General features: G+C 37.8%; 2 protein-coding genes across 5 annotated transcripts in view; one reads left to right on the top strand and one right to left on the bottom strand.

Moving 5' to 3' along the window:
* Window positions 1-27,685, bottom strand: part of PSPC1 (paraspeckle component 1) — a 60,946-nt gene that overhangs the window by 6,074 nt on the left and 27,187 nt on the right. Inside the window, exons 7-9 of one of the 4 annotated variants that reach the window (XM_083499723.1) lie at window positions 24,443-24,500; window positions 21,038-21,216; window positions 17,075-17,880 (exon numbers count right to left, since the gene is read on the bottom strand). The exons of 2 other annotated variants lie outside the window; for them this stretch is intronic. In XM_083499723.1, coding sequence (XP_083355849.1) covers window positions 17,695-17,880; window positions 21,038-21,216; window positions 24,443-24,500 — 423 coding nt within the window. In that variant the 3' untranslated portion in view covers window positions 17,075-17,694. Of the gene's footprint in view, window positions 1-531; window positions 2,766-17,074; window positions 17,881-21,037; window positions 21,217-24,442; window positions 24,501-27,685 lie in introns of those variants that run through there. One more of the 4 variants, XM_083499726.1, reaches the window with a different exon arrangement.
* The window catches only part of MPHOSPH8 (M-phase phosphoprotein 8), a 58,014-nt gene that overhangs the window by 24,521 nt on the left and 5,808 nt on the right, over window positions 1-27,685 (top strand). The window lies entirely within an intron of this gene.

Here is a 27,685-nt window from a genome sequence, read left to right as displayed (position 1 = left end):
AAAGTAGAAAACATGTCAATGCTTTACTCAGTATCACTTTCAGTTGGCTCTGTACCTCCATCAGCGTCAAAGTCCCAAGCAGCAATGGTAAGCACCCCCAATGCCTGTCACTACTAATCAATGGCAGCATAATAAAAGAAAAGCTTCCACCTAAATAGCATTCTTGACTCCATGTAACATTTGACAATATTTGATCAAATAGGCAGCCAACTGGCAGGGCTTGACTAGTCAAACTGACCAACACGCCAACCCTGACCACACACTTCCTGACCACATTAACAGGCTTCCAAACACCAGTTAATCCAGGGTTTCAATCTCGTATTCCAAAGCATTGCAGCTTAGCCAAATACACCCAGACAGCCTAGCAAAAGGACAAATTATCCTTCTTGATCTGGTGCTGCTACCAAACTCCATCACCAAGAGTATTGCGCAGCTTATTTTTCAGTGTGTTTGTGGCATGGAGGAGGGTATCGGACCTCCCAACAGCTATCACAAACGTAAACTCGGAAAAAGCCTTTTGAGTGACCTTACCTCTCTGGCACCTGCATAATGCTCTTCAGGTGACTTGGAGCTTTTAGGCGCATGCAAGCTGAAAGTAAAGGAAGGTGCAAGTTTCTACCCCACTTGCATAAGTCCTGGAAGTGCTTCGGTTGCATATAGGATTGTGACTCCTGACATTTAGGGTAAGCAGCTGCCCAGTGCAGAATTCTGTACTTTGACTTGCTGGCAACAGATACCTATGCATTCTTCCCTTACTAAACTTCAAAAAGAGATTTTACAATCAACAGGCTTTCTCCATCTTGTAATCAGAACATTTCCCATCTTTTCAAACATCTGAGATGATCTAAACTTTTTTTTGCCTCGCAATTTTACCGTTTACAGCCTTTAATCTGCAGCAGTTGTACCTAAGTCCTTGCCAGCCATTATGGAGTAGCCCTATTTCTCAACTCTTGGATAAGATGCTTGTCTTACTGAAATCTAAGTGATATTTGGCTGTTCATATTGGTGCCATGACACATTTGTAATTTGGGGAAAAGTAAAAAGTAAAAGTAAAAAATTGCAATGTTTCATACTAGTGTTTGTTTTTCTTACAATATTTGGAACTTACCATTAAAAAAATTATCACTGCCTACCATGATCTCTGGTGCAGAGTAAGAGGCTAGAGCAAGCCCCTGTACACATCTTGCATTAGTCACAAATTCACTGAAGGTACCACCTAGCTGTGAGTCCTCCAAGGCCCAGTTTCTGCTGGCTGGCACATTTCCACTTGACTTGAGATGGCAGGGTCCTGACTGACTCCAACCCAAAGACTGCTCCTGCTGCTCCATGTGCACTAAGACAATCAGGGTGAGGTCTAGTTTAGGAGGTTGTTGCTGAGGGGAACAGTTTGTCTCATATTTACAATGCTAAATACTATCTTAACTTATTAATGGATTGTTTACCGTATTTTTCTGTGTATAAGATGCCCCCTTTTTGGGGGGACTCAAATTTAACAAAATTTGCACTATGCACTCTCCATGTATAAGACGACCCCACTTTTTAACATAATTTTTAAAGGAAAAAACCTGGTCTTACACACGGAAAAGTACAGTATATTTGAGACGTTTTGATTAGCCTGTTAACTTTATAGAACCACAGATTTCTACAGGTGGCAGGGACCTCAGGGGTCATCTATTCCAACCCTCTGCAATGCAGGAATCTCAACTAAAGAATCTATGATTCTGCTTAAAAACCTCCAAGGAAGGACAGTCCACAACCTCCTGGGGAAGTCCATTTCCACTGTCAAACAGACCTTACTGTTAGAAAGTACTGTTGGAATCTCTTCTCTTAACTTTGAAGTCATTGGTTCAGGTCCTACCTTCCAATGCAGGAGAAAACAAGCTTGTTCCATTCTCCATGTGACCTTTAGATATTTAAAATCATAGAATTGCAGAGTTGGAAAGGACCATGTGAGAGCTTATCCAACCACCTGCAATGCAGGAATCTTTTGCCCAATGTGGGGCGCGAACCCATGACCCCAACTGAGCCAATTTGAAGGTGGCTATTGAATCTCTTCTCTTTTCCAGGCTAAACACACCCAACTCCCTCAACTGTTTCTCATAAAACTTGTTTTCTAGACCCTTGGATCATCTTGGTTGCCCTCCTCTGCACACGTTCCAGCTTGTCAATATCCTCCTTTGTATGGTTATTTAAATTTTGTTATGTTCTTTAATCTCATTATCGCAAGATGTAATTTTTAGATATATACATTGTTTGATCTTTTGAGCCACTAGAAGAATGTTTTGCTCCCGACTGCAGAAGTAAAAGCATCATAAACGATGGCAAGTATATTGGGTTGCCTTACACCAGATAATCCTCTTAAAACCTCAACAGCCCATCTGCAATATGTGGATAATACTGACCGAACAAGGTTTTGATAAAACTGTTGAGAAACTTTAGAAGTGTTGTGAACTCAGTACTGCTCAGTAATGTGGATCAGTATAATTTCCCGAATCAGAACTAAATTGTCATGTTCACTTTATCCCCCAAAAGTTTGGCAAGATGTTTATTCCTTCCTTAGGTATAGAAATGATGCTGAAATCAAGATCGACTCCTGGAATTGAAGCTTTTCAATATCAACTTACATTCGCTTTATCAATCCATTAAAATGATTACCTTTTATGTGAGTTTTTCAAGCAACTTTGTAGCCCCATTATGTCCTTTCCAATCCGTATTTCTCAAGTTTATTTAGGAAGATGTCATGTGTGAGTAAGTCAAAAGTTTTGCTGAAAGAGAGATATATAGTCTGTTGACGGTATTCCCTTTTAAACTAAACCAGGGTTGCTGCTTTTAATCAAGAATGGGAATTGGATAGGTAAAAGCATTGCTGCTTCTCATTTTTTCCAGCTCCCCTCAACCCCAATCCTAATAGCTACTTCAATTTTACAACTGGGTAATAGTTTTAAAATGAATGCTTGAACTAAAATCCAAAAGAGGTATAACTCACATTCCAGTCACATTTTTATAACACCCACTGAAGAGTCTTAGCTAGCTGTTTAGCTTTGTATGCATAATGAATGGTGCAGAATATAGTTTGCTTGATCTCAACTCAGAAAACTAAAACTAGAAGTACACCATCCCATCCACCACTTTCCGCTGGTATTTTCGCCATTGATCATATATATGTAGGAACAGAACAGCCTGCACAATAAGCAAGCATTTGCTCTGAATAGTGAGCAAGGCACAATGGCCTGCCCTTGCGGACAGGTCATCTCACTTTGGATATGGGGAATGATAATGAGCAACAGGGAGATAGGTTGTCCCCAGATGGAATGAAAAATCGTGCTGAAGTAAGCCTACCACACATTAAATGCACAACAATGTGAAACAGCCTTTGCAAATTGCCAAAAATCTGAGAAAATTTAATCCTATTTTTCATTACATTTGGTGTTGTTTTATTCTTTGAAAGCCACCTATTGCAGAAAGGTGGCCTAAATCTCTTTCAAAAAACTAAGTTACCCCAAACACGCAATGCCAGTTTTAAGGGATGCACTATCAGACAACCTTCCATTTTCTGTGCAATTGGCTTCATTATGCAATATCTTCCCTACCAACCTGCCAGTTCTTTGCCCGCTCCCCACCCAAAGGCACTTAGTAATTGCATGGAAATGTATCAATTGTTTTGTTACACATATCTGCCCCAGTGTGAATTGTGCTCCATGCAATTACAGAATACACACTGCATCGCTAAGCCAGAACAGATTGCAGAAGTACGTTGATCAGGAGTTTCCAACTTTTACACACTGGTTACAATGGAGCGCTTCTTTCAAACCAGAGGGGAGGGAGAGTAAAGCACCTTGTAGGCACCAAGGCAGGCCAGGGGGTGGGGAGGGATGTGTGCTTGTGGGTTCAGTATTGGCAACCACTGGCATTTATAGCCCCTCCTAAAATGACAAGTAGTGAGAATATAAATTTCTGTGTTAAAGGTATATTATACTTATAGTGTCTGTGGACACCATGGTGCCCTTAGGAACTGTGTCCCCACCATTTTAAAAAATAAATAAAGTTTTGATTCGGTTGGGTGTAGCCTGTTTTTTCCAGGGGGTGTTGCCTGCTTTTTCAGGTGTGTAGGCGGTTTGCTTTGTTTCAGGTTGTGCTTTGAGCATCACCAGTTTGTCTTATGTGAAACGGGTATCACATGCTACCTACCATCTGTTTCTTATGCCTGCTGGCCCAAAAAACGTGAGGAAGCTCTCATTTTTAAACACAATATTGGTATATTTTTGATCTTCTAAACATTCTATCTCCGTTGTTCTTTAAAAGGTTTTCTGAAACAAATTTTGAATGCTTCGGTACTCAGTAAAAAGCTAACTAAGTTACAATTCTGATTTGTCCAGTGTGTAAATATGTTTGATATACCATCAAGGAAGGGAAGGTTTAAGCCTCTATCTTTCTGGTCATTTCTGCCGGCCTCACAGTCTGAACTTTCAGTATGAATGTATATTCATATACTTATCAACAGATTACCTTCTAAGACATTTAAGAAGTTAAAACCCAAGCCTCTTGTGATTTACATATTTAATGCTTTGGACTTAGCTATGTCCTAATACAACAAAATCCTCAATTTTTAGGCTGTAATCCCCCTTCTACTGTCTATTTTCCCTAATAAATTACAGCGAGACAGAAGTATACACGGAAGTGGTGATACACCAGACTTTAAAAGAGGAGTTTCTTTATGCAAAGCTCTTTCAGTATCAGGCCCCTATCTTTAATTCACAAGATTTCAGTGAAAAAAGTCACTCTACCTTCAATACTATATAAAAAGAGTTTCTTGATTTTCATATTTTCTCTCATCCCTCATTTTAGTTTCAGTACTATTATTTTAGAAAAAAAATGACTCCTTTATATTTGTCTCAAAATACTCAATTAAATGTTTTTAATTTCAGAACCCACCCACTTCGATATTATAAAAATTGCAAAAAAATTACCTAACACAATAGTTGATCAGAAAAGGACGTTCCACTGCTGTGGACTCAATGGCCAGGATTAGGAATTGCTTTACAATCAGAGCATATCCACAATCGTCCAGAGAAATGGGGGGAAATCCACTTCTGAGAAGAAATGTACGTCGCCTGTCTTAGTTTTTTTTTGGGGGGGACACACATAAGTAAAAACAAACAAACCAAGATAAAAGTTATCCTAGATGTGCATCCACGGACTGTACACTGGTTTAACCTGACAAACAGTAACAGATAACAGCATTCACTGTAGGTGTGTAGGTAAAACCACATACTTTTTCAAATTTACCTCATGGGTAACCGCCACCACAAGTGACAGAGAGAGCATAGGTTTCAAGCAACTGGGAAATGGCAACAGTGTCAGGCATTTATTTCTCCTTGACTGTGCTGATGCATTGTTTGTCAGCCCAGAAATTTCTACACACACACACACACCCTCAGTAAATGGGAAGGGCCCACATGTGTATATACAAAGGAGAACACTAGACTGGTACTATTTCATTCTTTTAGACTTCCTGTGGGTTACAGCTGACAGGAAGGCTGACCACCACCGAAGCATACAGAACTGTCTTCCATTTTGAATAGTTATCCTTCAGGATCAAATTCTACATACAGTGGTACCTCGGGTTACATACGCTTCAGGTTACACACTCTGCTAACCCAGAAATAGTACCTCGGGTTAAGAACTTTGCTTCAGGATGAGAACAGAAATTGTGCTCCAGCGGCGCGGCGGCAGCAGGAGGCCCCATTAGCTAAAGTGGTGCTTCAGGTTAAGAACGGACCTCTGGAACGAATTACGTACTTAACCCGAGGTACCACTGTACATGGCGAATGTACATGAACAAGACAGGCAATTTCAGCAAACATCTTCAGGGATCTGAAGTATAATGAAACATGGTTCGTTCTGAGTATTTAAAATATTGCCATTTTTAAAAAATAAAAAATGGCCAAGGCAGCAACAGACACAAAGCAAAAAATTAAACATTATGGGAAAACCGACTCATAAACTGACTTCTTAGAACCCAAGGATGGCTCTGCTAGATCAGACCAAAGGCTCATCTAGTCCAGTATCCTGCATCACACAGAGCTGCCAAATAGATGTCCATGTGCCCATAAGCGCAACACCAGTGTCTTCCTCAACCATATGTAGCAACCAACTGAGTTTGGGTGGACAGAGACACTGGTGCTAATATGTTCAATTACATGTAATCTGAAAGACACGTTACCCCATTTTGTGTTGGCTGGACGTTAGCAGTTCTGTGCTTGCAGAATACGTTATTCTTTGTGGATTTAGCTGCTGTTGGGCCAAATAAGGATATGTGAATGCAATACAATGTGCCTTTTTAAAATAAATTTTCATTATTGATGTTTGGATTTTCTGAAGTTTTGTCTGAATAATTTTTTTTTTAAAGTCCCATGTAAAGCCTTAGGTGTTAGGGGCAAAAACCCAAAATATTTTAACCCATTGGCCTTCAACTGGTGCATTGCAGCCACTACAGGCTTGCAGCTTAATAAAAGGTGGGCTTTAATACCAACATGACTGCCATATTCAATATTCAAATTCATGTTTGGGTTAAGAGTGGATCCCAGGTCCGAAAAGGCTGAAGATTTACATTTTAAATAAACATATAAATCAAGGGTGGGAGGGAATGCTGCCTTTCCAAACAGTAGTATAATGGATCTTCCATCTTCTTTGAGCTGGGTTTAGCTGAGCGATTTAGCAGGAAGCAGCACAATGAGTCCTGACAGTACAACAGGAACCGTGTGTGCAGGGGGAGGTCAGGGGAGATTGTTTCCTCTGACAATCTGAAATGCTGCAAGAACAGTTCAAGGAGTACGACTTTGAATTCCGCCCTGCATCTGTCACAAGTCCAATTTCCCAAAACTGAGTAAAATTTAAAGCAATACTTTACCAAGCAATTTTGCTAAAAAAATACTTGTGAACTCAAAAGCAGAGGTCTAAATTAAATCCAATTCAGCATCTGAAATGGACAGCAAACGCACTGGCAAAAATGAAAGTACCTGACCATAGCAACTAAGGTATTCACTTGTAGTCTTTCTTTTTTCTTTTTACTTGCAACCATTAGGAAAAAACCATGGGGTATTCTTTAAGGACTAATTACAAGTGTGCTGGAGCTGATGGAAATATACCTGAAGGTCCAAGAGACTTTTGGGTTGGATCCACAAATTGCCTTGCATGAGACAGTTCACACCCACCCCCCAAATCACTTCTACAATTTCTCAACTCAAGCCCCTCAGAGCCCATTTCCCACAATTCTACCCTTCAAAAGCAGCTTTTCAAAGGAGATGCAGTGGACTTTCGTTGCAGAAGTGAACTTTTGCTTGCACTTCTCTGGTTTCAACTCTGTAGATTTAGTTGATAAACTGGAAGAACAAAGCACTGCTTGTTGCATATGTCATTTTCATATCTACTACATGAGCAAACAAAGTTTCTATGTTCATATGATGTGTCTTTTTGGTTTTAATCTTCTATAAGGTCCCAATAAACATGACACAAACTTTTGTGAAAGTTTAGGAATCATCAAGAGTAATCAGCATATTTGTGTTGCAAAATTCTCAAGTCTGTTTGGATTCTTCTGAATAGTAGTACAGAAAATGTTACATTCCTATGAAACAATTAATTTGGAAAATCATGTTAACAAAAAATCCTAATTCTGACAAATGATCATAATATAATAGACAGAATAGGGATTCCCATATAGTATCTGCATTTTGTAAATATTTTTTAAAAGTGGGTGGTTTGGGGGCATGAAATCACCCTTTCAACACACAAATTTCCTACAAATTAATAGATTTATTCTTTGACCCATTCTTTGATAATCCTAAAAGTACAGAGATATGAGGAAGCTATGAAGAAGGCAACCCACTCTTTGAGGGAGAATATCCATACTCCCCTAATAACGTTCACCCCAATTCAGATGCAAATAAATCTAGTTAAGAGGATTGTTAGAAAGTTATGAACAGAAGTGTCTGTTCTGGTTTTTTCAAAAGCACACAGCAGAATCCTAAATATTTGATTGGCTTGGTATATTTTTCCCTGAACAAAGAGCTGTGTAGGGGGAGGCCTCTGCCATCTAGTGGCTGAGGACAGAAAATACACCAGTAGGTACTCTTTTGTTTCCAGCAACTCCATTCAGAATCTCTCCGGCTTAGCGCCTTTTTCATTTCTCCTGTGAGTGCCCTCTTCCATTCTTTTCTGTTTTCCAAGTGTATTTAACTACATTGGCTTGATGGCTCAGAGGTTGCATTTCTCCTGCTTATGAGACTGTTATTTTTGTACTTATCCTGTTCTCTGGGATTTGTTGTTACTTAGGTTTTTGTCTAAGCTTGTGTTTCCTGCATGCACCATGTTATGTTACGCCGTTTGACACTGGCCAGTTTGTTTGCTTATTCTCTGAGGAAGAAGTCGGCTTGATTGCCCCCTTTCCATTATGTGCTGTTTTCCCTTTGCCTGAAGCTGGACTTGTTAGAATATGGATTAAGGTCACTGGCAATGAAACACGCCTACTTTCCCACCCTTGACCACTAGATGGCCCTTTGTCCAATAAAAACACCTTACAGGTGAGTACAAAATGCCCATGATAATAGGCACACCCCTTTGGGCTGCCATATTTTCAACATTAGATCACATCCCTACAGGATGATTTTCAGAATTCTTCCACAATGCAAAATTACACACAATGTCTTTGGCATCACCCTTTCTGTGTCTAATCTTACCTTTGACTGAAGGCACCAGGATAAGGCCAGTGTCCTAGTTCCACTTCCAAAACAGTGTCTTTCTGAAGATCTAACTTCTTAAGCCACATCATGCATGTGCACGAATGACAGGGAAAGGAGAGGAAGTTTGCCACAACACATATATACGGCCTAGTTCTTTTCATATGCTCCTATATTTTATAAAACATCTAATAAGGACAAATTTATGGTTTAATCAACAGGTTTATGCACATAATATGACACCAAATGAGCATTTTTACTGAACATCTCCTCACATAATACATGAAGAACAAAGGTCACAAGAGCATGCTACTGTATGTCTGAACAATTAGTTTTCCAAAATGATCAGCAAGAATTTGTAAAAATGAAATAGAGTCCAATGTTTGTTGTTGCCTTATGCTGTCTTCTGCTAAACCAATATTAAACTGCTGAATAGCACATTTAAAAACCTGTGTTATAACGTTCTTGAATTCCAGGACCCATTTGTGATCCAGGTTCATATAATGCTAATCCCTGGTTAACATTATCAAGGTTTATCCAATTACCCATGGCTTCTGAACATAGTTTATTAATAGTTAATAAACTATGCTTAAGTCACAGGGCCCAGCTCAAATGACCAAATACACCATGGTTTAATAAACTATGCCTTACCATGTGTTTATCTAATTAGTCATTCAAACAAAACCACTTCCAATGTATATTAATGAGGTAAAAAATCATTCTTAAATAAAGAAACCTTTAACCTATATTCATTACAAGGTATTGCAAAAATACTTTTGAGTAGCTATAAATGAACAGTTCATTTTAAGTAATGGAAGAGTACCTGTAGGTTGACTATATACACAACTTTAGTCCCACCTAAATTAAGATCTATTCAATGGGATCAGTACTCATAGATTCACTGTTTCAAGAAATCTAATTTAGGTAAATTATATAAGGGCTTAATGAAGACTTAAATGAAGCACTAAAAGAACCCCAAGCACAGAATATTATAGTACCACATTTTCCATAAAAGTATGAATTCTAGTTGTAAAGATTAAAATCTGAAGGGAAAGGAAATCTGATTTCACCAAGTGTTCAACAGCATCCACTATTCTGCAAATTTACTATAGATAGGATAGGAAATATATTTAATCTGAGACAGTCAGTCCATGTACTATATTAATGAAATCCGTTTGTCATTTTCTTTATGGGAAGTGTCTATTTCAGAAAGCATTGTCAATATAATTTCAAACCCTACATTTTAAAATGTGTTTTCCAGATCCACATACAACAGGAAATTATGGTTTCCCATTAAAAGCACAGGCCTGCCATGCACACACAAATACGTATTTTTCTTTCACACACCACAGCAGAAGACTGCAAGCTTACCTTCCAATTTCATACTAGACACAGTTTTCTGTGACAAGTTCAGATGAAAAGGGGGAGGAGAATGTGAACCAGAGACTATTGCATGTAATAGTAAGCCCAAGTTTCCTGTTGAATCTAAACACGACTATTGTCTTATTTCATGTTTTTGCCTCATTGTGATGGTTAGACACTGAAATCTCAAAAGCCCTTCATCTTCCCACAGAAAAGCATCACCTTGCTTTGATAAAAAAACAACTGACATTGAATCCATCTTGCCAACAGAACATCTCGATCAGACTTTTTCCATGGTAAAGTGTTTCCTGTTCATTTTCTTATGTTATTTATAAATCTCTTCCTATAAAGTATATCAAAGTGATTTAAACATGAGAACATCAAGAATAAATTACTTAATCAATTTATAGACCCCCCCATACACACTTTTCTAAGCAGTGTAAAAATTATAACATCATGACAATGATGTAAATAAAATGAAAACACATACTGTCAATAAAAATCCAGAATCAAAATATTAGAACAAAATACTGAGCAGTGCAATCTAAATATTGAAGTTTTCAAAAGGTGTCTAAAGCACATCACGCTTGACACCTCTCAGAGGAGGAGGTAAAGGAGGCGGTGTTCCAGGAAATCAGCACCACTGCAGAAAAGAACCAGTTTCTTCATGCCACAAACCATGCTGATCTTATCGCTATGTAATGTCTCAACTGATCTGGATTAGTTCTCAGTTCTTTTTACATCTTTTCACATGCTAAAGCTGGCCAGTCACTCAAGTGGCTTTTATTACAATTTATTATAAAGTCCTTTTCACACCAAACACAAGGTTTTAAACAAAACCCTTCTCCAGAGTCATACAGAATTACAAGCTTCCCGGATTTTCCCCCTACAGGTGGAAGCAGCTACTAGTTGGGTGGAGAAAAGGATACTTAACCCTCTCCTTCCTTCACTGTTTGTGTCCACCTAAAATTATCCCACTCCCATATGCTTTTCTCCCCAAGAGATATAGTTACCACAAGCTTAAATAAATCCAAGAGTTTAAAAAGCCACTGCAGACACACTACAGAAGAAAAGCAATGTGACTGGTTAAATTGGTATACTGTAGCTGGATTTACTCCAATAGCCACTGGTGACTAAAACCCTCCTTACCTTCAGTTATATATCTAGCTATATGGAATGTTTGGTGCAGTAATATTAGGTATTAAAGAGTTTCTGAATACTTATTCCTTGTTCAACAGTGGAATTTCAGATCTGTCCCCCAGGTGAGATGCTCAAGATGTAGAACAGTAACATTTGCTAACATTCTAAATAATTTCCAGTAAAACAATGTGGAAAGTTCATTCCAGGAGTTACTCACTCTTTGTTTATAAGCAGTGAGAAAGTATGGATGACAATAGCAATGGGGAAAGTGAATGTGGACACTGTAACAAATGGCTTAACTGTAACGAAACGTTTCAAATACCTTTTTGAAAACATCACTTTTACAGAACAGACCAAGAACCAGCTTTTATCCAAATGATAACTAAATTAAAAGATATCTGAAGGGGCAATAGCAAAGATCAAAGGGGCAATAGCAAATATCAATAGTTGTACAGTACCCCAAAGGTAACAAAGAATCAAATCATTTTCAAACTCGTTAGCACAATTTCTGGTTCTCAATTGATGAACTAGAAATGTACGTATATTAGCAATAAACCTTGGCATATGCAGTTTTCACTCATGATGTTGCAGAAGCTTCCACGCTGGATTTACACACACACACACACACACACACACACACACACACACTGCTTTGAATAAAGATAAGTTTGAAGGGCCTTAACTGCAAAATCCTAGGTTCAATTCTCTATCTTTTTATGATGACAACTTAAACTTCCTGTATTAGTTCCCAATTTTTTAAAAAATCACAAAGTATGCAGCCAGTTTCATAGAAAGGAGAAAGATCAGGATATACAAGATGACTCACCTGTTTTTCTTGCTTCTAAAAGTATCGTAAAAGTGGTGATTTTTGTATGACCCATCAGAGGATGCTGCAGATACTTCCCTGGCTTTAGAAGCCGAAGCACTGTCTTTTAGTATATTTGCTGTAAACTAATCGTACTAGAGTCGGATACAATCAAAAATATTAAGTACATTAGTAGAAATTAATCTAATATAGATAGAAAGTTACAAGTTCCTTCTAGACAAGAGTTGCAGCGTGAAGGACTGTTCTGGTCCTTTCTGTTTGTTATCACTCATGGCACCTTGTGAATAACATTTAGAAGTACACATTTATTTTCCTTTGTTTTAAAAGACAAACACAGCTTTCTGGATTATATAAAATCAACAGGTCAAATGTAAAGTCACCTGAAGTATTTTCTAAGGACGACATCGAACCATGTCCTCCTACTTAAGCAATAGGACGTCCTGTTTCTTTTTTTCTTCCAGTCCCCACCACACCACCAAAATCTGCTCCAGGGGTCCCCCACCCCTCCAGAACTTATTTTTGGAGGCATGCTGGTAGCTGCAGGGGGGAGGGAAGAAGAGACGTTGCCTTGCATGTTGGATCTCACCCCAAATTTCTATAGTGCTCCAGTATATACTCCTCTAAATCCTTTATAACAAAAGATACCAAGCTGGAACAAACAAGCAAGAGAGATCAGTCAGTTCAAATAATGAACAGTCAGCCCAGATCAATGAACAATTTTCTAGCTTAACAAGCAAGTCTGATGACTACCTATTTATTTCACCTGCCCCCTAAGTCTGCATGGAGAAACATCAAGTGACCTGCCCTGAACACAGAGTTGCACGACTGGGGTGCTACCACCAAGGAGGAGCTAGAAGTTAGATAAAGAACACTAAGTTCTTTCAGATACGCAATAGGTCTTAAAATTCAAACCAAAATATTCTGAATTTGTCCTGTAAAACAAATGCGCCTGTCTTTAGGACAAGAGGTTGACAGAATTCAGTTATCTGATTCCAACAGGTGCGTTTTGTAACTGTTGTGATTTCCAAAGTAATTTTCAATGAATCCCCATATAAAATCCAGGGCGGTATCACCAAGCTGTGAGCTCATCTAGAGTTTACAAGTCACCAATCCCCACCTATTACTATCACCTCCAGTCAGGATTGAGTGCCAGTTTATTAATTCTTGCACAGCGTGTTAGGCATTCCAACTATGATTCCTAATTCCACTATCTCACTCGAATTTGAGGAAATGGAAATGCTTAATGGTGCCACTAGTATACTGGTAACACTGTAATACTCCAGTGTTATCAGTCTCACCCACGAGATCCTGAAGCTGGCTCAATGTCAGCAACTATCACATTCATAACTAAGATATACTGAAGAATGACCTATATCCTGCATCTAAAGGATCCAAGGAGGGGCTCTTGCTTGTTAGTTTTTTATCTATAAATTGCATCAAGTGAACTGGAGAACCATTCTCCTCAAGGAGATATTCAGTTTTATGGCTTCAACAAGCCTCACTTGACATCTTGAATCAACTAGGAAAAGGTAGGATCCACAACATGTGGGAAGGATTTGGCAAGACTCTTACAAGAACCTTGCAAAACATCCTCAGGCTGTTACAACTCAAATTTAGCCAGACCAGTTTTAACAGAGGAGACTTCTGATTTAGGTGCTGTTAAAGAAAAATCCAAGTTGGATAAGATGCAAGAGGTTTCGGTAACCACAGCAGGTTACCAAAAACATCATCAGATGGGCCAGTGGACAAGACAAGTATTACTCAAATCAATTCTACAGGATGGCTTTGCCATTTTCACTGCCACAGAGTAAGTTCTTCTAATTTGTGTCCTTGTCAGATTTCATTTCCACTTAAACTGGAAAAGTTGTCCCAACAACTTGATCATTGTATTTCTTCTTTATAGTACACCTAACCAGGAGAAAACAGAAAAATCTGACCATAAACATTATTTTATGTTGACTGCGTATCCATGAAATCTAAAGTATATTTTGAAGAACACAACCAGAATAAAAAACCATTGGTGTGTATTCTGAGATTCATATAATTTAAAAGTTCACAGGTTACAGACTCAAGTAGGAAGATATCCTTAGAGCAGAATCATAATCATGCTATAGAATTCTATGAAATTTTACTTTATTTCAATCCCCGTACAAGATATCCCAGTAAAATGATGTGACAGGATAACATTTCTGCAGTGTACCTACTAACTTAACTTTTAGTTATGTTCAATAAATGTTTTGCTTATTAAAACTTAACACAATGGCCTGGTTCCCATGTCACACAAAGCCAACCCATGGATTAGCATAAATGCATGAGTGTGTAGAATCTGGGAGAGGAGATCCCAGCTGCTTTGCTCTTTCCCTGGTTGTTCTACTGCTGTGCCACGCTAAGCCATAGTTTGGGCTCAGTGTGCCACCTGAACACAGGCTTACAGCTCATCCAACACTTTTGTTTTTATTTTGGATACCAAAATGCTTAAACTAGCTTTAAACAAAGTACTGAGTTCTAAAATTCAAATAAAGTTCACAGAAAACATTAGCTTTCGCTCCAACAGTAAAAGCGAAAACTGAGAAGTTTGACATTAATATTGAAAAACAATTCCAAAACAAAAAGTTATCAAGGAACATGTGGTAACTAAAGTAATAGCTGAACTGCTTTATCTTGCCCATTGTTATGTTAACTTGTGTGCTGTGGCTTTCTGAAACGGAAGTAGTCATTAGGTCACAAAGTTTACTTGAAGTTTACATGAACTATCACTGGCTTAAGTCGACACCACACTTTCAAAAAAAATATACATGACGTGACTTGTGGGGGGTGTTATTTTGTTTTTTAAAAAAACACATGCAAACTACCTTAGTAAATATATAGTGAATGCTGGAATTAGTAAAATCAATACAATTTTCTACACATTCAAAATTAAATATAGAAAAGTGTTAAATGTGTGTTCAATAAATGGGAAATTGCCTAAAATCTTGTAAACATCAGGAAATGTAGCTCATTGTTCCTCCAAGTGTGCTCCACTGAAGAAAATGGGGCTCAGAACACCAAGAGCTGTCTCAAGCCCTTTGAAGCATCATTTCACACATTTACCTAATGAAACCATTTTGTATGAGATCGGGTAGTAGCATTAAGGCAGGAATTCATCCATTAAACTGCATGAATAACTATTTCATCAATTAAAGCGTCCAACAGTCCTGTGGCACCTTAAAGACGAACAGAATTATTATGGCATAAGCCGCCATAGTCCACTTCACCAGGGGTTGAGTCACAGATAATACAAGTTGTTGTGGGGTGGGGTGACTGTAAACAGTGAAGTCAGAGGTCATCAGTTGCTTGTGAACCATTTAGTTATTAATATTTTTACTAACAAGGATTTACCTCCTACATCTATTGCTTGCATAGGGTAGAAGAGTAATCTAACATTCTCCAATATAGCCCATTCTCAAGTACCTCATTTTCTAGTGTTGCAAGTCTTGAGAAAGTATCAGAAAATGCACCAATAAAATTTTACGCATACAAGTCATTTCTCAAAGAAATTCATCCACATTATCTCTACCTTTCCTTTTTAGAAAGTTGAGAGTAAAATGAGGGCAGGAAAAAGCCATTTGCTCTTACGTTTAAATGGCTATCATCTTCCTGCATTATTTTACATTTCACACCTGCCATATGATGAGGATGGCTGCTTCTTCAGGATCCAAACAGCAGCATACAAATATAAATTCCTGGAACTGATAATCTAGATCAGATTTTATACAAATTTAGTTTATGCAGCACCCATGAAGAGTAAAACAAAACACCCACCCAAAACCAGTATTTCTAAAATGTTACACTGATGAAAATATGGTCACTAGTGTCCTGTCTTGGCCCAGGAATACAGGGTTTTCCTTCTAATTATTTAAAAAGTCCAATACTCATATTGATTTAGCAGAAATAGAAATAGGGGGACAGGGGTTGCCACATATTTTGCAAAACCATACTCCGCTCACGTAATATACCATACTTATTCAGAAGTACTGGTCTTCCATATAACTCCAACACACTGAGGTTTAATAGAATGTTCCCTAACAGTATTCATATGCAAACATGCAATATTTACATTAATGAAAAACATTTTGTAGTATAATCACAATATTGGTATATAAATATTGGTATATGTCAGTAACTTCTCATCCCTCTACTTAATATGAATTCCCAGTATTATTTTGGATATTATTATTATTTGGATAAGGATATTATTATTCCCAGTATTATTTTGTCCAAGCTTTTGTACATTGTATCTACTTTACACCATGCCTTTAAAAAGCTAGGTAAAGGTTGCACCAACAATCCTATTGAAAATGTGTGTACTTAAATGAAACAACCAAATGCACTCATTTTGCCCATGGCAAGAGCTAAACAGCAGCAGTTACGATCATTATCTGTATATATATAGTAAGCCAGCTCCCTATAACATGGAAGATATTTTTTCATGCTGTGAGATAAAAAAACGTATACAGTACTAATAATAAATAATAATAATAATAAATTTTATTTATATCCCACCCTCCCCAGCCGAAGCCGGGCTCAGGGCGGCTAACAACACTAAAATAGTGCAACATTATAAAACATCATAAGAATTAATTAAAATCAAAATTGATGGCAACCATAAACTAAGTATTGTAAAGATTGCCAAAGGAGGGAGTCAGGCTGTGCCCTAACCAAAGGCCTGGTGGAACAGCTCTGTCTTGCAGGCCCTAGTTAAGAGCATTGAAAAAAGTAACTTTATCAAGGAAGGAAAGGTCTTCAAACCTATACTGCCAACTCATATTCTTTATGAATCTTCTGCAAAGGCAACAGCCAACCTACACAATCCATTGAAACCCTTAACTACAGGGCAAAATACTGTTTTAACACACAATTACCAGCCAAGTTAACAAGATTTTGGTTTTCTTAAAGAATATTCAAGTTTTGTTTCCTGCGAAGAAATTATTATTCATAATCCGAAACCACAGGTGAATATTTACTACTTGGAGATTTTTCAAGACTTTTTCAAGTGTTTATTTGAAAGCTGAACACAGGATACATTATTATGACATTCCCATTGCAACTAGGTTTGTACATGTTGGTGAGAACAACTTAAAACAGATCTATAAAGTCTTACTGAATGTTTCAGATGTTCTAAAGTTGCACAAGCCTCAACATTTGCTCCATGAGTTGTAAGATGCACTTTCATTTCCATACAGTCACAATCTAGAAAGCATTTAATTTTCAGAAGATAGGCTTTTTGAAGAAAAACGAAAATCTATGCGTACAATTAGAAAGTTAAGGGAAAGAATTCATAACAATGTTTCAAAATCATTTAAGCAGATCTGTATTCTATTTTATTGTAAGTATGGAACTCACAAATTTCACAGCATGGTCACATTTTATTTTGCTGAAGTCACAAACATCAGACATGCAAAATGAAGCACATTATTTCTGCCCTACGTTAAAGCCTAAGACTGAATACAAAAAAGTAAGTTTTACTCCCCCACCCCCCAAAAAAGTTTGGTGACTACATTAACAATAAAACCGTTTTCAAGGTAACAGCTAAAATTATAAAGGCATAACACCAGATAGTCAATCAATTTTCTCAGAAGTAAGAAATAAATTTCAGTATCTGCGACGCTTGTTAGGTCCTTCAAAGCTGCCCCCAGGGTTTCCTCTACCAAAGCCACCGGGTCCACCACTGACGGCACCTACACCACCCATAGCCGGCTGAGGAGTTTCGGAGCCTGCCCTACTAACCATAGGAGCACCCATTTGTGGTGGGCCTCCTTGCGGGAATCTTTCAGAATGCTATTTTAAGTCCATTTAGAACCATTTTAGTTACAATAAAACCAAGGGGGGGAAACCAAGTGGTGTTTTCATGAAGATCGCAGATAGTCCAGCAGAATCAGGATGATACATAGAAGGAAGAAAGGAGTAATTAATTTTAGTCATTATTTTAATAATAAGCTGAAAAGTAAGTTAACTAATGTTGCGCCCTCCAGTATATTAAGGCAAAAGGGGAAGGGATCTAACATCCAAGTTTTTTTGTATTTTTTTAAAGAGAGATAAAAAATGCTATGAGAAACAGTTTCTAAGCCACCCAGAGTATTCAATATAAAGAGTGAGATAAAAGTATAATAAATATATTTTGCAGATTCTCCTGTACGGTATACGTGTAAAGTAGTATTTATTCTTGAAATAAAGTAAGCAGAAGCAAAATTCATTTTCTGTTGGAAGACATATCAATACTTTAAATGGTAAGTAAAAACCAGCTATAGCACATTTCAAGTTAGACTAATTTGAGTTAGAAGAGGAAATAAGTTTTAGAGAAGGAAAAAAAGGAGCCAGATGCCATTAGCTACCTGCTCATTCTACCGCCACATACTTCCCCAAATCCTTTAGGCATTTTTATTTAAACCTGTTGTCAGCTGAAAAACTAACAACAAAATGCGCTATTATAAAATTTGCAATATATTTTTTGCATTATGATATAGTTTGAGATTATACTCATTTTCAGATATACTCAGAAAACTTATATGTTCAAACTGAACTAATAAGTTAAGTTCTTACATGCTCTTTTGAATCTAGGAACATTAATTTAAATATATACATTTTTTAAAAGTCCCCATCTGACTTCACTGCTGTCTTTTTTCTAGTATTATCTGTGTATACCTTCCAAAAATCTGGGAAAGAGGCTCAGCCATTTAAGAAATTACAAAGAATTGGAGAGCTCAATTGAGCAAATAATGTAAGACAGTGTACTGCAGTTGACACCGAATGTTGGACTGGGGACCTAGGAAACTAGGCTTCAAATCCCCACGCAGCCATGAAGATCAGTGGGTGACATGGGACTAATCAAAGCTCCTCAACCCACAAAGAAAAACTGGAAGGGAGACGTCCATCTTAAGCTCCTTGGAGGAAAGACAGGGTATAAATACAGTAATAAACTTCCTTCACACTTGGATCCAAAAGGCTTTGTTGTATAGGCTGAAGACACTTCCACACACAAACACACACACAGAATTCCAACAATTCCTAATTTCTACTGCTGGTCCGAACACCAAAGAGCCCCCCCCCACCTCAAGAATGCGCTTTCTGGGGGCACCAGGGGCTGCATAGTAATGCGGAAGTACAGTAGTTGATTTTTTTTTAAGTGTGCTAGTTTTCTTTGAAAAGTTTACTAGTTCTTTGAAAAAATAACCAGCTTCAGAAAAACATTCCATTTTCAAACAGCACTGTCATAGCTCATTTCCAGAAGTCTTCATAAATGATTATGCTACAAAACATTCAGGGTATGTTGATAAACGCAAATTTCATCTCCTTTTAGAACACAATACAGTGGACCCTCTAGTTACGTACCGCTCTGGATACACAACTTTCGGGTTATGAACACAGCAAACCCAGAAGTGTATACTTCCGGGCTTCGCCGTGCGCACATGCGCAGAAACGCTAAATCGCGCTGCACACAGAAGCAGCGCCTCTGCCTACGGACTTTTCAGGTTGCGGACAGACCCCTAGAACGAATTTAATTCATATCCAGAGGGTTCACTGTATATTGTCCTTCCCTTTATTAGATGTTAACATAATATAGGCCAATTTCCTTTGGTTCCCTTATGAGAAGGGTTAGAGAAAAAGGCCCACTGCCTCTTTCAGTATTCTGCATGCTACATGGGACCTATTAAACTGACTATTCATGACTGTCATGAAAACAGTAAAGGTAAAGGGACCCCTGACCGTTAGGTCCAGTCGCAGAGGACTCTGGGGTTGCGGTGCTCATCTCGCTTTACTGGCCGAGGGAGCTAGTGTACAGCTTCCGGGTCATGTGGCCACCATGACTAAGCCACTTCTGGCAAACCAGAGCGGTGCATGGAGACACCGTTTACCTTCCCGCCGCGGGGATTCGAACAGCCAACCTTCTGATCGGCAAGCCCTAGGCTCTGTGGCCACATCCCTCATGAAAACAGTATTCTGAGTAAAATACATAGAAAAAACTGGTGCTGATATACTTCTCTTCAAAATCAGTATGAGCAGAAATAGCCCAGCTTTCAAGATATTGGAGAGTATCAGAGACAGCAAGAGCTTCATCTGTTGTTTCCACTGCAATCATTTTTACTGACAAAGTTTAAAAGTCACCTTGACTTTTCAGCAAAAATAAACTGATACAGGAAAACACAACAAACAAAGTTCTATCTGTTAACTTAAACCAGGAGTAGGCAACCATTTTCTCGCCAACGGCAACATTCATTTAGGGATAAACTGTCAGGGAGCACATGCTGACTGAATGGGGCACCCCTTTTCATTCTGGACCTGCAAGAAGGATGTTCTTGCCAGAGGTCTGGTCTGATCACACTGCAGATGGTTTTTAAAATTAAGCCAAGAACCAGATGCAGTTTGCCAACACAGCCTGCCCACCTGTGAATTATACCCAACCCATCTGAAGAAGCTATTCCGCATGTTGAGCCACACAGATGGTTCTATAATTGTAGCCTCACTTGTATAACACTAGCATGTTAACAAATTAAATTTGTACTTAAGATTGACTTAATCAAAGATATCTTCACACTATGTGTCATTTCAACAGCAATCATATTATAGGTTTACCTGCCCCAATACAGCAAAATAAGAATGACTAATTATATTTGTTGTCTATAAAATATCGTTTTGTTTTTGCATTCCTCTACTTTGATCATTGCAAAAGTGTGAAAAACAGCCTTCTAGCTGTAAAACAATTTTGGCAATTAATTCTGTGTACATAATTCTCAGGTATAATCACTTTTAATACAGTGTCAATAACAATATCAACAAGACTGCAGTTCAGTTTGTTTTTAAATTATTTTTCAATCTCAAAGGGTATTTATTAACTCAAAGGTCTATTCTAAACTAGTTTTAGCGTGAAGTTATCTTTGCAGCAAAGAGATCTGCCACAATGAAGAAGAGACAAAATTAAAATTTTGTGATACATTACCACAGTTCCATTATCTGGCATCATTGGGGCTCCAATGTTTGCAGCTCCTTCTGGTCCCAAGGCAGGACCAGGACCCATTGCAGGGCCGGGCATTGTTCCTCTGTTGTTCATATTCATACCCATCATTGGAGGTGGAGGAGGAGGACCTTGGTTTCCAGCAGGTGCTGGGCTAAAGGCATCTATGCAAAACAGTCTACACTTAGAGCTGTCCTAACTGAATTTTAAAATTTACAACAATAACAAACTATACAAAACATCAATTAAATGAACAAATTGCTTTTATCCTTTGAGACTGTACATTTACTTCCACCATAAGGTTTTAAGAAAAAGTTAGTTCCTGAAAGTTACTGCTGAAATTAAGTGTTTAAACTGTTTATAGGTTTCAGCTCTACTTATTTTCCATAAAGTTACCAATTCATACAGGTAACTGCAGTAACTTTCAAGTTGGCCCCAATCCAAAGAGGCCTGTTGCCAGCATTTGTGTGTAACACAGCTTTTTCATAGCTTCTCTCCCCCCCCCCCCCCGGTTTTTAGCAAATAAATTTGAATCACAAGACAAATAAAAGTAACTTAAGAGGTTTACGGTAGAAGATACTATCACATGTGCTATCACAAATAAGAATGAATGAAACTGAAAGCAGTTCAAGTAGTTTATGTTCAAGTAGTAGGCAACTTATTCAGCTTTACTAATCAGAGTATGACTCCACTTAACTTTGTGAACATATTGTACTTATTTATACTCAAGTAGTTAACCTCTTCATTTATAAGAACAGCTGCACATTGACTTGTAGTGGAAAATAGTAATACCCATGAGATAAGACGTGAACTGTACATTATAGAAATGCAGAAGGAATCATCATACTGTATTAAAAAATATTCGCGTGCACACAGGGAGAGATAGCAAGAGCGAGATCCATGATTTTAGGGACATGTTTGTATATTCAAGTCAGTGTCCCATTACATTTAAGGCAGGGGTTTATGTTCAATATGTTATAGAAAAAGAGGCATATGAATGAGACCTGAACCTTATACACACACAAACTATCTCCTGTACTTCTTTCCGATCTGTTAAACGAAGAAAGCTGGGCTGGCAGAAAAATGCCTAGGATTATAAGAGCACAGGGAGGTTAACGTGCATGATTTTTGGGTGGGAAAAAAATCAGCTTTACTCTACCACACCCGCTTCACATGACAGGAGGGCAGAAACATGAAGAAACAGAATATTGTTTCCACCACGATACCTACTTTGGCTCTGAAACATAGAATTTAGGATTCTAATTTTACCAGTGACAGGAAACAGAGATGAGTGACAAGAATGGTATGCTCTATGCATTTGGTTAAGGACAGCTATAAAATGATATTCAGCTGTCATTTTAATGCTTCAAATAAAGTATGTTCAATAAAGTCTACTTAGCTAGACTTCGTAACTCTTCAGCCACAACTGTGTTTTTTACACTTTTTTACACACACACACACACACTGTTTTGTTGGGGAAATTACTCAAGCTAATCTTGGCTAGAACAGTGATGAAGTAGTAGGATTTTTATATATTCAAACCAAGTGCATATTTCTTAAACATAAGTAAACAAAGAACTTAAACTAACAAGTAAAAGGAACTTTCATTCTATTCCATATAAGCCTAATATTTGAGCACATGTATGAATTATGAATTAATCTGGGTGCCAAAGCTGACAAAGCTTTTTGTATTTTATGTAGACAATTCGACTTAACTAGGCCTCTCCCTTTCTTTCCTAGTAATAGAGAGAGGAAAGACCTATGCTCCCACATTAAAGTGCTTGAAGCTCAATAAAGGCCTGAAGTTCAATATACCTGCCAGACGTGCACATCAAAATGCTGTGCCTCGGTTGTATACTTATGGGCAACAAGACATCTTGCCCACCATCTCTGTCCACAAATCTGGAAATTACAGCAAATTCACTGAGTAAACTACACATCTTTCCAGCAGGTTCAATGTGGGGGACACTCTTAAACATGTAGAGTCAAGCCCTATTTGAGTGTGTTGGTTGAGTGTAAAATTCCTGGATCTATTTCTAAAGACAGTGTTCATAGAAGTTTTGTTCACTGTAAGTGCACTAAGAACCTTAAAGAATTTTTTAAAGAATGTTTTCAATCAGACAGCTCATTTTAAAACACATGTTGTTTAATTAGCGCTTCCATTCACAAAAGGAAGCTTTTTGCTTTCAGAATTTATACTAACCAATACTAACCGGCTCAAATTAAACCATGGTTTAATTTTAAGCAGTGAGAATACGCACTCCCCCCTCCCCATTCTACCCAAATTTCTTCTTTATTATCCATTGTTTGTTTAGTTTGCCCAGGACATTCAGCAACTTCAGGGCTGCAATGGTAAAGGCCTCGCTTCTTCTGTAGGCCAGCCCAGTCTCCACACAAGGTGGAATCTGAAGCAAGGAGAAACAGGGTCACACATTCAGATTGAAAGGGCCAGGGAGGCTCATGCAGAAGGCAATATTCCGTAAGATAATCAGGACTGTTTAATGCTTTCTTAGTCAACAGAATCAGCAGCATCACTCTCCTCCTACACTCCTTCAGCACATTTCATCTCTGAAGACAACCGAAGCAGTTTCAGTTCCAAACCTAGGTCTGAAACTAGAATGAAATGAATCTGGGTAATCGGCTTCATCCAAGACTGACTGAAGCATGTGCAGCTACCACCCCTTTGAGCAGCTTGCCTCAACAAGGATAATTAGATAATGACTCTAGGTCCAAATATGGATTCTTCAGAATGGTCAGAAAATATAACTAGAAAGCAGTAATGGCCACAAAATCTTAGCCATGGTTAGAAGAGTGGGGGAATTCAAGCATGAAGGAGTGTAGCACATTCTCAATTGATAAACCATAGCAGACAATTGGGTGCTGCCCCATAATAAATCACTGTGGTGATACTGTATACATAGCGCTAAACTTAATAGAGCATGAAATTTTCACAAAGGTGATTCATTAATGCCAGTTACAATGAGGAGACTTTGATAAATGTTAACTGTACTTTGTTTCCAATCGTTTTCCAGAATCATCTTCCATAAATAGCAACATATTCAAAAACTTAAATAAGTGAATCTCAAGAAGTAATTTTTAAAAACCCACAACCTTTTCTTCTTGTATTAGATACAATTCGTATTTTGCTTTTCTTCAGAAACAGTCTTAAAATGAAAAAAGTAACAACCCACCAACCCATATTTACTATGTTCATTTGCTTTTTCCTAATTTTAAGATAACTCACATTTGAAACAAAAAATCCTGAAGAACAAGATTCACTACAGAAATAAATATTTCAAGAATACTTCTCAATGTATAATACTCATAAGTAACATGTACAGTCTCAAATAAATTTTGAAATAACAAGAGCCTTTTGCTTCAGATCCCTACCTCCCATGTTTAATGCTCCACGAGGACCCATATCACCCATTCTCATTTCCTGTTCTCTCTGAAAGTAAACATAATTTTAACAATCAACCTATCACTTATTACTTTAACATTCTCATCTTTTCAAGCAACAGCAAAACTTAATTTGTCACAGTTATTACAAAATAAATCTCATTTTCTGGTTTACATAAAATCAGAGGAATCCTGCAAAAAAGTTTTAAAACTTAGTAAATTATTGAAGTCCTACAATTTGGGGCTTGCTGAGAAAGCATAAGTACACAAGCTTCTTCCAACTGAGATATCTATAGATAGAGGATCTTGTGTAAATGTTATTTTTGCTCAAGGTCAAAGGAACAAGGAGGAGTAAATGAAGTTGAGACTCTCTTCTGATCACAAACCTGGCAGAATCAAAGAGGTGGGTAACAACTAAACAAGCCCCTAGAGGTTGACTACACATCTGGACTGCATACTCTCAACTCAAACTTGTACATTCTTGAGCTTTGGTGCACAGGCATCCAGTGCCACAGGGGCAATGTTCTGGTCCCCAAACAGACAATAGATAATAGCTTGAGAAATATTACTTCTGCACCAGGTCGTAGTGCACCCAGAGACAGTATAAAGAAACTACCATGATCGAGAAAAAGCAACAATTTAGATTAGTGTATAGGGATTTAATTTGTTTGTATGATTCTTCTCACAAACCTGAGATATTCAGAACAAACAGTATGTACTGACCCTAAGAGCATGAAAGTATGTAGTGTTTCTTATATTGCTCTTGTTTTTTAGTTATTATTCTTCTGAGCCTTAATAACAGCACACAATATAAAAAAATGGGCAGTTTGGAATGATATTGCTTGAAGTCTTAAAAATGTTTCAGACTGGAAGCGTTATGTGCAATGGCCATAAATTAAGAAAACTCACAATATAGAATACAATTAGGAGTAAAAAGTCATACCAGCAGTAGGTCACTGTCGTAAGGCAGGTGGGTAAATACTCATTCACCAGTAGCCTGTACTGAATTAAGAATGGTCTCGGCCAGTAAGAATCAGGCAAGCAAACTCAGAAAATTGAAAATGAAGGGGTTTTTTCAAGCCTTCAAATAACTAAAAGCTATGTGTAAGTGGAAGATTAAGTGTCTCTCTGTGTTATTGTACTTGTTTACAGTACTGCCATATGGGCTTAAAATCATACTACTTATCATTTGAGATCATTAATGTGCAAGTACACTGAACTGTGCCATTAAGAAAAGACACAACTATTAATATATTATCCCTTACAATCCAAATCATGCAAAACACAGGTGTTGAATTCATTACTAAAAAACAGGTCTATAGAAGAGATGGAACAATATTTATCAAAAGCAAAATTAGGACTTAATGGTAGTATTCATAAAATGGGGTGGGGAAGGGGGAGAAAGTTGACTTTTTAGTGAAGTAAAAAGGCTAGTAGAACAGATATTATTGGAGATTAGAAGTTTGTGTGGGTTTTCAAACAATCCCATTAATAGATAACTTGAAGAAATTCAGAATGGAGTAATTAAAAACTGCAACACAGAATAATAAAGGCAAGACAGACAGTTTTCCTCTTTCCCACCTTACAACCAGAGGCAACCTAAGGCAATGCACACAAGAAAACCATGAAAAGTCAAGCAGCTCTACAAAAATAAGATGTTCTGATAAATATATCCAACCATTACAAGATTAAAACCAAAAATATTAAAATTACTGTAAGACTAAAAGTGGTCAGTAACAGTATTAAACTTCCTAATACAATTTATAAATATTGAAGCATCAGAGTTCAAACAGCTTCAATACAATATGTTTTACAAGCCAGTTTAGAATACTGAGAGAAGCCATGTGCCCCTGACATCAATTGCAACTTAGTACAGACTGCAGACTTCACTGAAGACAGAAGAATGGAACTGTGCAAATATCATAGGTTAAATGAGAAAACCCATTTTCATAATTTTTTTAAGGTACTCCTTTCCCAAATATGATACATTTTCTCATGTGGAGAAAAAAAATTCAAGAAAATGCAGAAATATAAAGTGTTTAGTTCTACTTAAGTCATTAATAGACTCACAGAACCAAGTGTCATATGCTCTTTCAGGACAAGCAGTAGTATTGTTAGAACAAAGTACTAAAAGCCAGTATTCAGAAGTACAAATGAAAGTTAGCCATGCAGTCAAATATCCCATATTTGTATGTAATTATGTTCCAAGACAGTTTTAATAAAAATTTAGCAGAACATGAATACTTGTAATGTCAACATAAACGACACAGAATGGATAGAATACCACATAACCTCCAGGCTAATACAGCTGAAATATAAAATTTATACAGCTAAATGTGTGTACTATTATAGCAGAGAAGTAGGTTGTATGTACCTGGACAAATAACACATGCAAAACAATGGGCAGGAAGTTGTATGATTTAGAGGTGGGAAGGACTTTGAACTTTTGTCAACAGAAAATGGGGGGGGGGGGAGAGAGAGCTTTGTTGGAGTAATAAGGCAGCAGCTCACTGTGAAAACCGCTCAGCTGTATTTCATCCTGAAACCTCTGCAGCTCAAGAGAAAAATAGGCTCCAGTCAGGTCTGCCACCCAAGTACTGCCCACCAGCTTGGCTGTGATTCGCCATTTCAAATCTGAATGGCAAGGAGAGTCACAGTAGTGCAGGAAGAATCCCACCCCCCAGCTTAGAAACGGATGCATTGGGTCGTAATTGCCTCTGCCGCCGAAATACAAGTGTTCCTAAATGTATGGCTTATATTACGTTTCACATTAGGTACGATCATCATGTATTTAACATCACATTATATATGTACATCAAACTTATTTTCATCAGATTCACACTTAACTGGAGGAGTTACCCTTTGAAAAGCAAAAAATGGGTGGGTGATGTCTGGCAACAGCCCCAGAATTACTCTCTCAAATATCTTACCTTTTCCTTAGAGGAAGTAACTCTCATCATCCCTAGGTGTCAGTCCACAAAATCTTACACCCAGTAAGGGTCATCCTCAATCGGAGAGCACCCAAAATCTGTTTTGTTTTTCCCAGCTTCAGCAGCTTTTTCTGAGACAGCCATATCACACCACCATTAGCTGTCAGTTTTGTTAGCAAAAGGATTTACATTCCACCTATGATTTTTGCAGAAAGCTAAACTTTTGCAGAGGAAACACCAGCAGTGTTTCGTCAGGTTCGGTGAAGCCATTACACTAGCTTCCTAGCAGTTGGGCTGCTAGTGC

Source organism: Podarcis liolepis, assembly GCF_965112155.1.
Source record: "Podarcis liolepis genome assembly, chromosome: 4".
NCBI lineage: Eukaryota > Metazoa > Chordata > Lepidosauria > Squamata > Lacertidae > Podarcis > Podarcis liolepis.
This window is presented reverse-complemented; position numbering and strand designations above follow the sequence as displayed.